Below are 13455 nucleotides of genomic sequence, written 5' to 3' on the forward strand. Positions count from 1 at the left end.
GGTGTCTCCACAGGTGCCCTCCCACCAAAAAAGAAACTGAAGGAGCTAGAAGTGAAGAAAGAAGCAATATATTTATTAGTCAAGGCAGCAGGAAAGGTGACTAAGCACACCTACTTTGCATTGAAACACAGGTTGGTGTCTGTAACCCAGGCAGCCGTCTCTAACATGCAGCTGTAGCAGTATTTGTACTCTGACTTTTCCTGCCTCTCACTGTTTCGCCTCCAAGACAGCTTCGCTTACTTTGCTCACGTTCCTCCTGGAGCTATCTATCTGCTTATACAGTTCATGTTCTGTTGCACAGGGTCTGAGAACGCTCTCTGAATTCTGCTGGGCACTCTGTGGCTGCTGAAGCTCTTCAGTTGGAGCACTTTGTTCCTTTGGTTCATCTTCCAGAGCTCTGGGTGGCCTGTAGGGGCACATGGAAGGCAGAGAACTTCCCTTGCAAAGCAGCTGCAAAAAGTGATACATGAACAAATGCCCTCAAGACGTGTGTGATCTAGTACTTGTGACATGATTCACAGTGTATGGAAAGACGGCAAGCTACTGTCCTTCCTTTTAAGACAAAAAACTCTGGAATAAATCTGTTGCTCCTGTTCCCATTGAAATCAGTGCAAAAATTTGTAGCTGACTTGGGTCATGTTTGTCCTACGTAATCCAAGAATAATTTAACAATACAGTACTAGAGCCAGGACGTGATCAGGCTTATGTGTGTTTTGGGTTTTTTTTTTAATCAGGCATTTTTTAGAGCACCAAAAAAACTTTAGCTGACCTGTGCCCATTGCCTACTCCATACCATTTGAATTTAGCTGGGCTGTTGAAATAGGGGCAGGTTTGAATCTTTCTTTCCAAGATTGCTTTGGCAACCTCAGCAATCTTACTGCTAATAATATCCTGGATGGGCTGTCCTGGAAAGAGGCTGGTTACAACAGGTAGGACCTGTAGAGGGAATGAGATCATAGTTGAATTGGCAAACTGTATGCTGAAGGAAAAGGTTCTGCCTTCTATTATCAGAAAAGGTTGCAAGGATTAAACTGTGCAACTCTCATTAGAGCAGCCAAACACTTGCATAAATTACATTAAAAAGATAGTCCTAGCATTATGGCTAAAAGAGACCACCAGATTATCTCGTTTGACCTATCTAGCCCAAACCAAGAGTCATCGTACCCCAAATCCAACCACCCGAACCAGACCAGAGTATTACAGTCTTGAGGCATGAGCCTCAGTGGTAATTTGTAATCCAAATGAAATCTTGTTAGAGTAGGGATTCTGGTTTTAAATTCTAAAGAAAATTTAATTCAGCAAAACCTGTTGGAGTGGAGGGGAGAATGCAATTCCTGGAAAACGAAGGATTAGTTTATATTCAACACTAGATAGCATGGTAGGTGGGTGTAAGTTTTATTTTTTCCACTCAAGGCCTGGTCTTGTTTCCTGATAGTCACAAAGGCTTGCAGGGAAGGGTTGATGCTCTGAGCAGCTTGAAAACATTACAAGAAATAAGTTCCTGATTTCTAAGCAGCAGGAAAAAAAGGCCATTTGCAAATAACCACTGCAAGCTCCAAGCCCTAATCATTATCTGTATCATCATAGTGTGAAGGAACCTCGGTCCTGAATCAGGATTGCGCACTACAGACATAGACTAAAGACTGCCTGTTCAAAGGAGCTTGCAGTCAGTGTAAGTGTGTGTGTCCAGGAGATGGCGCACAGATCATGGACCCAAGTTTATAGGATGACACAGGTTTTCACTATTTGGTATCTGATATAGGGAGTGGTGTCAGTGAAGTACCGCCTCATTTTCAGGGTCCAGCAACAGAACTGTGATCACATCCTCCTTAGCACTCATCACATCCTGCAGGAACAGGCGGCTCTTGGCCCGGTGCAGGTAATAGTGTGACTCACGAGGGTTACTCTCGATAGCACCAGAGAAACAGTACACTGCCCGTTGGTACTTTCTGGGGAAAAAAGAAGATGCAGGGAAACAAGAGTAAGCTGCACAGAATCCCTAGGCAGCATGAGCTACAGTGGGATAAGAAGTCTATCAACTAGATATAAGATGGCAGAGAGCCATTCCAATATACCTTTGCTTATGTTCCTGCAATCCTAGCTCATCAAGCAACATACCAACACGTCTTCGCAAACTAAAGTCTGTTGGACTTAACTCCAGCGCCTGCTGATAATCCGCCAAGGCAAAGGTTAGTTCTCCCAGCCTAAAGAGGCAATCTGAAGTGAAGCAATACAGATTACTTTAGCAAACAGCAAGCTGAGGTTGGTATTTGAGTGTTTTAGCATGTTATCACTGATGCAAAGGCCAGTAATTGATGCTGTCCTATTTGCTCTCTTCAGATTTCCCTAAGACTATAAACATATGCTACAATAACGTGTCTACAGTGATGCCTACCCTGAAGATCCCAAATGCACTCTAGACACAGAAGAGCTAAAATGCTGCCACCTGTAGTGTGGAATGCAACAGTAGTTTAAGGGTATATCTAGTTAGTGGGGCTCTTTTGGGATACCAAAAGTATCCCAAAATAGCTACCCTGCATCTTTTAAATGTGCCTGTTTCAAAATATTTTTCTAAATAACGGGTGTGCTATTCTGGCATCCCTGTAGTCCTTGTTCCATGAGGGTTAAAGGATGTCTCAAAATAGCATGTTATTTTGAAATTTGGAGCTGTGTTGATGTGCCAAATTTTGAAATAAGCTATTTCGAAATACAATCAAAATAAAATATGCAACTTGCATTGATGCAAATTGTGTATCTTATTTCAAGTTTAGAGTGCTGTGTAGACACATCCTCACAGTGCTTAGAAACAGCAGGTAGCAGATTAGGACAAGTGAGGAACATCACCATCAGCAAACTACAGTGGGATTTTAGAGAAGCAGAATGTAGTTTCTAATTTGGAATTAACAAGGTGACAACCTCAACTGGTGCAAAACATTTCATGGAATCTTTACTGGCGCTAAGTTGGATGAGATGCAATATGAAGGCCCAGCCAAAGAAGGTGCTTTCAGTAGCACAGGTACCGGGCATGAGTCAGCAATAATCATTATAAACATTAACTAACCCCGCCTCCCATGCAATGGTACATTTACCTTTTAAAAATGAGGAAACCAGAGTGCAGAGAAGTTAAGTGATTGATTCATTCCAGGGTGTAGAATTAGGGACAGAAGCTAGGAGACCTAGCTCTCAGTTCCTTACTCAGACTCCCTTGCCTCCCTGGTACAGGAGACAGCATGGGGGGTGGGGGTGGGAAATGCCATCTGTGGCACCCTTCGAGGTCTCTCATCTTAGCAATGGCTATACTTTATTTATGAGATTTAACATGATTGCATCCCACTGGGATTAGCGATAGGCATTCTATACCCCCCTCATGTGTGCATGTTTACAGACATAACTATATAATTCCGGTGCTGTCACCACACTTGCCCATACACTCCCTTATCCCAAAGAACATTTCTGGTTCTCAATGTTTGACTCTTACGTTCATTTAGGAATAAACTCTAAGCTGCGTCTGAGAACCTCAGAGAACAGCTGCCCACAGAGGGATACCCTCACACAGACTCAGTTGCCACACAGGAAGAGCCCTGCTACCTCCTCTGTTGACATAGAGTCCCTTCTCGTTCTTCTCCCCTTTCAGCGCTTTGTTGAGGAGCATCACAGCTTCTTCAAAGGAGCCCTTAGAGTAGCAGTGCACTGCAAAGTCATTGTATGTGAGCAGGAGCTGTTGTTGCACCTCCATGGCCTCAGCTCCCCCTTCTTCACAGAGCTCTGCAGCCTTGATATAGTCATCAATGGCTGCATTGAAGTCCTTAAGTCTTCTGTGTAGAGTCCCTCTGCAAAGAGGGGCAGAAGAGAGAGTAGCAGGAAGACATGGAAGGCAAGGATTTACTCCTGGTTCAGGAGGATTAAAATGATAGGTGTGTTGAGAATCTGAAACCAGCACCCAGATGCTGGTACAGACTCCCACTCCCTTCACAGGGTCACAGATGTGCACGCAAGCCATCTCAGTAGCGGTTGGAGGGAATGGGGGTCTCACCTGAAGATGAAGTACCCTGCATCGAAGGGATTATTCTCTATGGCAAAAGTGATTCTGAGCAGGGCATCCTTCAGGTTTCCCTTCAAGGCCTTATTTATAGCCTGGTTCTTGGCTTTCTGTGCTCGTTTCAGCAGCCTCTGCATTAGAATCCGAGCTTCTTTGTGCTGGGGCTGCAAAGCAATGGCCTCCTGGACGTCCTGGTAACACAAGGTAGCCTGGAAACAGAGGTTAGGCCTTGCACTTTTCTCAAGCAAAGGAGAGCTCAGCATCACTATCCCCATTTTGCAGGGAATGGAGACACATATTTGCCCAAGGCCACATACTGCATCAGTGGCAGAGCTGAGCCTAGAAAACCCAGATCTCCTGACACTTAGCCTGGGCAGAAAGTGGAGAAGTTGACAAACAGGAGGCTCAGTGCATGCTGCAGAATTCTGTCATTCATACCCCAGTTTCTAACCTACAGCACCGGTTGTTCCTGCAGGTGCAGGGCAAGAGGATGGAGTCCTGTTTCTAACGGGAAACACAAAATAGAAGTAAGATCTCCAGTTACAGCTCCTCAGAGTCAAAGGCACCTCATTTCTGCTGGGCCAAGAAACGTGAACTCCCATAAAAGAAAGGTCTACTGTCCACAGAGTGGTGCTCTGCTTCCATCTCTCTGCCTGCTTTCTCTAGACCAAGGAGGAAGAAGGCTCCTAAATGGAGTGGGATTCCACAGCCAAATGGGAGGGGAAGGTAAGAGCCCTACCCCCAGAGGGTGTGGAATCCCACAGCCCAGAAAGCTGGCATTTAGTAGGGAGAGAAACAATCAGTTTCCTAAAAGGAGTGAGAGTCACTGGAAAGGTTTAGGATCAACCAGTTTGATGCTTTATCCTAATCACAGAACAGATTAGTTCTTTTCTGTCCTTAGGCAGCAATTCCATATGAAATGCATATGCAGCCTTGCACATGTGCTGTTGCTCTCCATTACTTATATATTAATTCACCGAGCAAGGGTTGGACATGTTGATCATGCAGATTGAGAACCCTGTCTACAGGCCACATGGGGACAAGAATAACTGTTCTGTGACAATTCCCTGCAGCCAGCACACCCTGGGCAGAGCAGGTGCCCTACCTGACAGAATTGCTCATGCAGCCTGGCTCTCAGGATGTATAGATCTGGGTTCTTTGAATCCTGAGCTAGCTCTTCATTGACAAGCCGAAAACAGTCACTGAATCTGTTCAGAGCAGCAAGACAGGTGATGCTAGAAAGAGAAGGAAATAGAGTAACATTGGAGAATACATGTTAGAGGAGCTAGGATAAAGATATTCCCTATTGCAAATCCCAGTTTACCTCTTCCTCCGATAGACTGAGTTTTTGGGCTGCAACTCTGAGGCTCGAATGAAGGAGTCCAAAGCATCCCAATAGACCTCTTGGTCAAGCAGACATTGGCCCTGCAAGTTCAAATCACACAGCACAGAATCAGTCTGACAGGCCACCTGCCCACTGCTCCAGATTAATGAAAGAAACAGCATTTTCTCTCTCTCTCTCTGGATACGTCTACACCACAGAGGAAGATTGAAGCTGCTGTTATCTATCTTCCAGGGTTTGAATTAGCAGTCTAGTTAAGACAGCTAATTCAGAGTGAAAGGGGCACTCCGGTCAATGCTGGTAACCCTGCTTTCACAAGGAGTAAGAGAAGTTGAAGGAAGAATGTTGTCCCTTCGATTTCCTGCAGTGTAGACAGTGACAAAAGCCAAGTTAAGGGTCTTCGACTTCAGCTACACAAATAATGTAGCTGAAGTTGCGTATCTTAATTCAACTTTGTCCTATAGTGTAGACATGCCCTCTCTGTGTCTCCATCCAATCCCAGGACAGAAGTGCTGCTCAAATGGAGATGCAACTGCACTAAATACCACTTCCTCCTACCTGGAGAGCGCTGAGCTTGCATGAACCCCAGATGGGACCTTTGGTTCATTCTGTGCTGCAAATAATTTAACATGTTAAGAGGCCCAGCAGTCTAGCCATGACTATGAACAATAGAAACATGAAACCTTTCAGAGAGGAATCATTGGACTGAATATCCTGCCCCCAAATATGAATTCGGGATGTAACAGTATAGTCGATTAACCAATTATCTGATGAGCAAAAGCTTATAGGTTAATGCTATAGACTACATTCATTTCCTTCCTCCCACCCCGGACATGAGCTGCTGCCATCCTGCGCTGCTGCCTCTGTATCAGAGGCAGCAGCACAGGGCAACAGGCAGTCAGTCCATGAAGGGAGCTGGTTTTTAAACTGGCTCTCCTCACAGACCAGCTCCCACCTGGCACCTCATGCGGATTGGCAGGGAACTCCTTGGGAGTGAGGCTGGAATGCACTGGCTGTTAGCCCTACCCCTGAGGACTATAGAATAGTTGACTAACCGATAAAAATTTATGAGGTTATTGGACTATTCAATTAACTGTTTAACATCCCTAATATGAATATGCACAAATGACCCTCCCTTGAAAATCCAAGATCATGTTGACTTCCATCTCAAGTAGCATCTCCAAATTTCCCTCAAGGTCAAAGATCAGTCACTAGACACTGTGTTCTAATGCAGAGCTTGAGAAATCAAGGAAAGCTGTGGCTGGGATAAGGAAAAGCTGATGCCTGCCAATAGGGGATTTTCTGTACCCCTCACCTGCAGGTAAAGAATGAAGGCCATGCGCACTATATATTCTTCCTTCGCAGAGGACAAGGTATAGGCCTTTCTAAGGTTCAACACAGCAGACTGGAAATCACACAGCTGGAGAAAGGCTTCTGCCTTCTGTACATAGAACTCCACCTGCAAATGCACCCAGACATTCCTCAGGCCTTGAGAATAACTTTCTTCCTTATCCTGTATCTGGACATGTTGAAAACAGTTCTTTGAGACAACACAGCAATCCCACCCAAACAGATTCTAATATATGCCAACATTCATCTCCCCAATGACGTTCTTCATTTGATAATCTTAGAAATGCAACATTATAAGCTTTGTCCTCCCTGCTGAAGGACTCTATTTCCACATGCCATGCAAGGTGGGCTTTACCTTCACCTAACTATGCCTGCTCTGCATTCCCCCTTACCTGTTGAGGGTCCAGGTTAATGGCTTTGGAGTAGCAAATGACAGCTTTCTCCCACTCGCCTTGGGAGAAGAACTCCTTCCCTCGCTGACAGCTGTGATGCGAAGACAACATTGTGAGCTTATGCAGAAGCACATTTTCCCTCCCTGCAGCACAGCCCCTGTGACAGTCACAGACCTATGAAAGCACTGACTCAGTTTCTCCACCTGTAAATTGGAGATAATGTGTATATCTGCAAGGGTGATATGAGGCTTAATTAATTGTTTGTTAAACAGGTGGAGAACTTTGGGTGGAAGGTAGTAAAAAAGAGGGTGACTGTCTCTATAAGCACACTAGCCTGTGTGCTGATCAAGAAGTTGCAGGACCACAGCTCTGCTTGACCAGCATTGCTTACCTACCGATTCTGCAGTGGACTCTGGTGACCCCATAAGTTCAGGGAGAACAGATTCTGAAATGCAGGAACTGGGGACAACCAATAGACACTAGTAATGGGATAAAGATACTATCATCTCTAGATCACAAGCTCATATTCTCCTCAGCTTGGTAGTGATAGAAGCCATCTGATGGTTGTTTGGTGGCCTCACCATATAGAGCTGAGAGTTTGGCCTGGAGATTAGAGGACCTATGATTTTACTAAATGTTATTCTTCTTAAATGGGTACAGGTGATTATCCTTCCTCTGCCTGTCCTGAGGTGAGGAAATCCAGGGGCAGTCAGCATAGTGAAACATCAGACAATCTTCCAACCGGCAGATGGATGGATAACTCAACTCCAGACAGTCTGCTTCCAATTTCAGAAAATTACCCAGGAGTCAGCACAACATGCATTTCTGGAAAATCCTCATCTTCCATTGCTGGGTCTCAGTTCAGTTCCTAGAGGACGGGGTAATCCTACAGTAGGCTGTTGCTAGTCCTAACTGGCAATCTCAATGGAGATATCATGGGCCAAGCAGCTGTGCAGCCTGGCCATGCCTCATGCCCCTACAGAGCAGGATGAAGGCACAGTGGCCAGGCATGGGAAGCTATAGCCCTTACTCTACCTGTTTTGTGGATAAACTGGACATCAATCCCCAGGACTCATTCCAGGATCTGGAACCAGCACTAAGTAAGTTTTTTTTAAGTTTGATTCCCTGCCCCCTTGCAAGACATGGACAAGAAACCAGGTGTGTGTAAGCGTGAAAATGTGTGAAGTGTCTGCTGGGCACTCACTGCTCCTTTATCTTGTTCTGCAAAATCACTTTTGGGGACTTCACTCCGCTGGGGTCCTCGAGGTTTCGCAAAATCTGACTGGTCCCGAAGATCCGTCGCAGGGATATCTCCCGGAGCTTCTCTTTGAACACAGCAGTTGGGAACAGCCCTTTCGGCTCCATTTTCATCTCCAGTCCCTGCAGCGAGAGGGGCTCCTGGTCACTCTTTCTCCCCACCCCCTGCCAGGATCTCTGCCCCTGACTGCCTCCCCACAGCGCTAGTCCCCAGTGATCTCTGACTTGTTTCATCTCTCTCTGACCCCACTCAGCTCTACACCTGGCATTCTCCAAACCCTTCCCCCCACTCTGCCCTCTGTTCCTCTCCTCCTGCTGCCTCCCCAGCTCTGTGCCCTCTGCCCCTCATTCTCCAACTCTGAGCCAATTGCCCTCCACCCACCCCAGCTGGGCACCCTCCATCCCCTCTCATTTTGATGCAGGCTCTGACCCACAGCCCAGCAGTGCTCACTTCATTCCCCTGCAGCTGCCCAGGCTCTGCCTGCACCACTGCCACCGCCATCCCTGTGGCCGCATCCCTGGTTGCTAGGCAGGCGGTATCCAGGCAGCAGAGGGCCGAGGGGTGGGCCCAGAGTGAGAAGGTTCCAGAGCTGGATCCCTGCTGTGCTGGCATGGCCCTTTGTGAGCCCAGTCTGCGAGGGAGGGGCAGGGCTCCCGAGGTCACTTACTGGGCTGATGGGCAAAATCTCTGTCCCTCATCAAACTGCAGCCAGCTGGGTAACAAAGGAAGGTGAACCCTGAGCAGATGGGTTTGTCTGATGAGGGCCAGGACTCCCCAGCCTCCTTGCACTAGTTTTCCACCAGAGCAGCTCCATTGATGTCCAGAGCCCTGGTGACCAACATCCAAATAATAGGGGCTTTGTCTTATAGAGGGAACTATATGCCATCCTCCCAAAAAAGTGTCCCGATTTTTCACACTATCTGGTCACCCTCCTCTATCCGCTGGGTTCTGAGCCAGATTAGATACATGATGTTAAACATCAGGGCTGCGTCTAGATTGGAATGATTTTCCGGAAATGCTTTTAACTGAAAAGTTTTCCGTTAAAAGCATTTTCGGAACAGAGCGTCTAGATTGGCATGGATGCTTTTCCGCAAAAGCACTTTTTGTGGAAAAGCGTCCGTGCCAATCTAGACACGCTTTTCCGCAAAAAAGCCCTGATTGCCATTTTCGCAATCGGGGTTTTTTTGCGGAAAACAAATCTGAGCTGTCTACACTGGCCCTTTTGCGCAAAAGCTTTGTGCAAAAGGGACTTTTGCCTGAACGGGAGCAGAATAGTATTTTCGCAAGAAGCACTGATTTCTTACAGTAGGAAGTCAGTGCTTTTGCGGAAATTCAAGCGGCCAGTGTAGACAGCTGGCAAGTTTTTCCGGAAAAGCGGCTGATTTTCCGGAAAAACTGGCCAGTCTAGACACAGCCCAGGAGTCTGGTTGCATTGCCAATGCAAACATTTAAATATTGCAAGACAGCCCCCAATTTATGAAACTTATTTAAATATTAACAGATACTAATATTAATATATTTGGGATTATTTTTATTTGCCTTCTGGTTTGGAGCCATTAAGTGGTCAAGTTTTTAAGCTTTCCTCCCCAGCTCTCAAGTGCTAGAAAGTTACTTTTTTCACCAAAATTCTCAGGTAATAACCTGACTCAGGCAGTTGGAGCTTTAAGAGAAACACAAAAATCATAGCACAATAAAATCACAAGAGCTGCCAACTCTGAATCTTGTCTAGACTTGTGTTTTCACCAACACTGGAGCTTATTGACCCTTTGTAAAATGCTGGTAAGTAAATATATTAAAGGTTGTGAGGTGCTGAGGTACTATGGTAATGGGGGCTGTATAAATACCTTAGATAAAAAGGATGGCAGTTGACGGTCCATTTAGACTAGTTCTATGTCTACAGCATCCTGTTATCTTCTACTAGATATTTGAAAGAGTTTGTGCATCTGTCTGAGTGTTTGTTTGTTCAAGAAGTCCTCCTAAATAGTGCACTGAGACCACCAAATTTGGTATGTAACTTCCTCTTATCATAACTTAAAGCAAGGTCAGGGTTTGGTTGTGCCAGGACAATGGGATGTGTGAAATTAGACTATTTCTCATCAAATGGAAAGGTAGGGGTGTGATAGCAGGGACGGTTATATTCATGAATGACCTCAGGGGGAGAGCAAGCACAGGGGACAGTTATGTCCCCCAGAATGACCTCAAGGAGGCAAGTGCCCCAGCCCCAGGAACACCTGCTGGCCTGCAGTAGAGCCTCCATTACCCCAGCCTGTCCTGGGAAGCAGCCATTAGCTGGCCAACATGGCACTCACCATCCTAGCCACCCCTGGTGTGCAGTCCCAGATGGGCTGTGCAACTCCGGCAGCCCTGGGCCAGCCCTAAGGAGAAGCTGGCAGGCACCTCCACCTCCTGCTCTGAGCCTCGCACACCTTCCACCTTTGCCCTGACTCCTGCACACTCACCCTCTGCTCTGACTCGTGCACCCCCATCCTCTGTCCTGAGTCCCTCCTCACCCCAAATCCTGACTCCTGGACCCCCCAAATCCCTAGTCTCCTGCCCTGAGCCCCTCACATCACCTAAGCCCCTGCCCTGACTCTTACACCCTCCACACACCCTCAGCTCCATGTTCTGAAGGACTTGAGCAATGCCGGTAAGTCTTGAAGTTTCTTTATAATTTTTCATCACGGCTATCACCAGAACAGCTACCACCAGTGGAAACATTACATAGCAGTAGCTGTAAAGAATTTTCAAGGTAACTTTGTTAATAACTCAGTAATGAGAGTTCAAGAATATTTCTCTCTACACATATATTTTAAAAAATGTCCTGTAGGCTAACAGTGACATCATCACATCACTCTGCATCCACGGGAGCTAAGCCGCACACACTCCCAGTTTGGCCCTCCCCAGGGCCCACGTAGGGAGTGTGGATGCCTGCGGCCCCCATCCCAGCCCTCCCCAGCAGCTGCAGAGAGCAGTAGCTGCTGGGCCTAGGGATTTCCCTGAATTTCCCCAACCTGCACCCCCCCACACAGTTTTGTGAACTATGGTGCCATACAGCCCACCTTCACCCTCATGGTGTCACCCCTCATCAGCCCTGACACTCCCCCTTGTAAATTCAAACACCCCCCAATTTCAATTCCTGGGGAGGCTACTGGCCGGGCCTCAGCCCAGCCCACCCTCGTGGCAGAGGAGGAGACTGACCCTAGCACAGACCCTCCTGGTAGCTGGGGCAGAGCTCGGCTGGCACAGTCTCAGCCCAGCTACCCCTTCCTGGCAGTCCAGGGGAATGCTGGGCCTGGAACGGCCTTGGCCCGGCCCCACCCAGTGGCTGGGGGGAGAACAGGGCCCAGTTCAGTCTCAGCCCAGCCCACCTCCTGGCAGCCGGGCACAGAGCTGGGTCCACCTCAGCCCTGGGAGAGGCCTTGCCTGGCTGGCCGGGGTAGGGAAAAAAGCCAGGGCCTGGGCAGCCTGGGCCCTCCCTGTCCAAGAGGGCAGTTAGTGAGCATAGCAAGCAGGGGGCGCAGCCTGCTAAAATCCTCTTAATAGTTTGTGTTCTTCTAGTATCTTCCGTCCAAGGATCTCAAAATGAGTTGCAGATGTGGTTATGGCATCCAGATTTCCAGGGTCGACTTGGTTTTACCCCAGATTTTCGGTGTGACCTTGGGCAAGTCATTTAATCACTGTATGACTCATTTTACCTATGAAACAGCAGAATAATTTCCTATGACAGTGGGTTTGGGCAAATTTCATATGTCATTAAGATGCTTGGTTGAACATACCCATAAAAATTCAATTTTGTTTAAATATTATTGTGAATTAAGCCTAATTTTACATCTAACTTGTTAGGGAAACTGAAGCACAAAGTATCAGAGGGGTAGCCCTGTTAGTCTGAATCTGCAAAAGCGATGAGGAGTCTCAAACAACAGAATCCAACAGTCTTAACACTCAGATGCTAGGGATGTAAAATCCCATTTAATTGGTTAAACACAGTTTAACCCAGTGGTCCCCAACATCGTGCGCCCTGGGCACACAATGAGTGCTGGCCCCAGGAGTGCCGCGGATTAGTCGCCCGCGCTCTGGGTGCATGGCGCATGAGGGGAGCGCCGGCCTCGGGCACGCGGCGCTTGGGGGGGGCACTGGCCCCGGGCACGCGGCTATGGGGGGGGCCTGCCCTCTGGCGCCCGGTGGGTGAACGGCCACACCCCCTGGTATCCGGCAACCTTAAATGGTTGGCGACCACTGGTTTAACCAGTTAACTGATTAAAGGAGGAAGACGGGGGAGGGGGAGGGGGGGAAATCGCTCCATCCCAGCCTGAGCAGCATCTGCCTGCATTTCCATACCATGGACAGGCTGCTCCAGATGCCAGAGCAGTCCCTGCCAGTGGTAGACCCCACAGGACTGAGGCAGCCCCCCTGGGGTTAATCAGAACTGCTAAATATCACCGATTAAAGATGATGCTTGCCAATTAACCGGTTAATCTTTCACATCCCTACTGGATTCCTACTGTTAGGCCACAGAAAATTGGGCCTAGGGCGGTTATGCTAAGACAGACGGAGAAGAGTCAGCAAAGGGTTCTGGGTAGTCCCTGAACAAAATTTGAGACATGAGTTGAGCAAGGGCATGAGATAAGCGAACAGCTGCATTTTTGTACTTGCTGAGCTGAACAGCTTGCTTAAGAAACTGATAAGAAAACTCCCCGTCTCCTCGTTGTCTGGTACTCGCCTTCTGTCTGTAGAAGCTGTAGAAACCATTTTCATATTTAGCTAGAAGCCATCTTGTATATCAGAAACCATTTCAGCTTTTCTTTCAAGCACGTAGACCAGAGTGAACTTTCTGTCACCCCGTGAGAAGAGGCCTACAGGATGGGCTATTGGTATGTGCTAATTGGGCTGGTTGGGACAGGAGATGTACTCCCTCGTACCTGTCCGCCATCTTGTTGATAAGGCTTTGTTTTTCCAAATTTAATTGAGGATTTCTGTAATTGGATGCCCTGACATCAGACTGTTTGGCTAAGGGTATAAATATACTAGGATTGATTGTATTAGCAGCTTTACTGGGCCCGACTTTGCTGGGACC

The 13455-nt window shown here is 47.4% G+C and overlaps 1 protein-coding gene across 1 annotated transcript; it reads right to left on the reverse strand.

Annotated features, from left to right (window-relative positions):
• Positions 1-207: 207 nt before the first annotated feature.
• TTC16 (tetratricopeptide repeat domain 16) lies at positions 208-8503 on the reverse strand. The gene is made up of 11 exons (XM_025182599.3): positions 8328-8503; positions 7124-7214; positions 6697-6840; positions 5364-5464; positions 5145-5274; positions 4034-4248; positions 3589-3830; positions 2076-2217; positions 1784-1949; positions 794-936; positions 208-406 (listed from the first exon to the last, which is right to left on the reverse strand). The coding sequence occupies exons 1-11, from the start codon at positions 8492-8494 to the stop codon at positions 208-210; spliced, it is 1740 nt and encodes a 579-aa protein (XP_025038384.3). The 5' UTR covers positions 8495-8503.
• Positions 8504-13455: the final 4952 nt, after the last annotated feature.

The sequence above is a fragment of the Pelodiscus sinensis genome, chromosome 23, assembly GCF_052426305.1.
Source record: "Pelodiscus sinensis isolate ZL-2025 chromosome 23, ASM5242630v1, whole genome shotgun sequence".
NCBI lineage: Eukaryota > Metazoa > Chordata > Testudines > Trionychidae > Pelodiscus > Pelodiscus sinensis.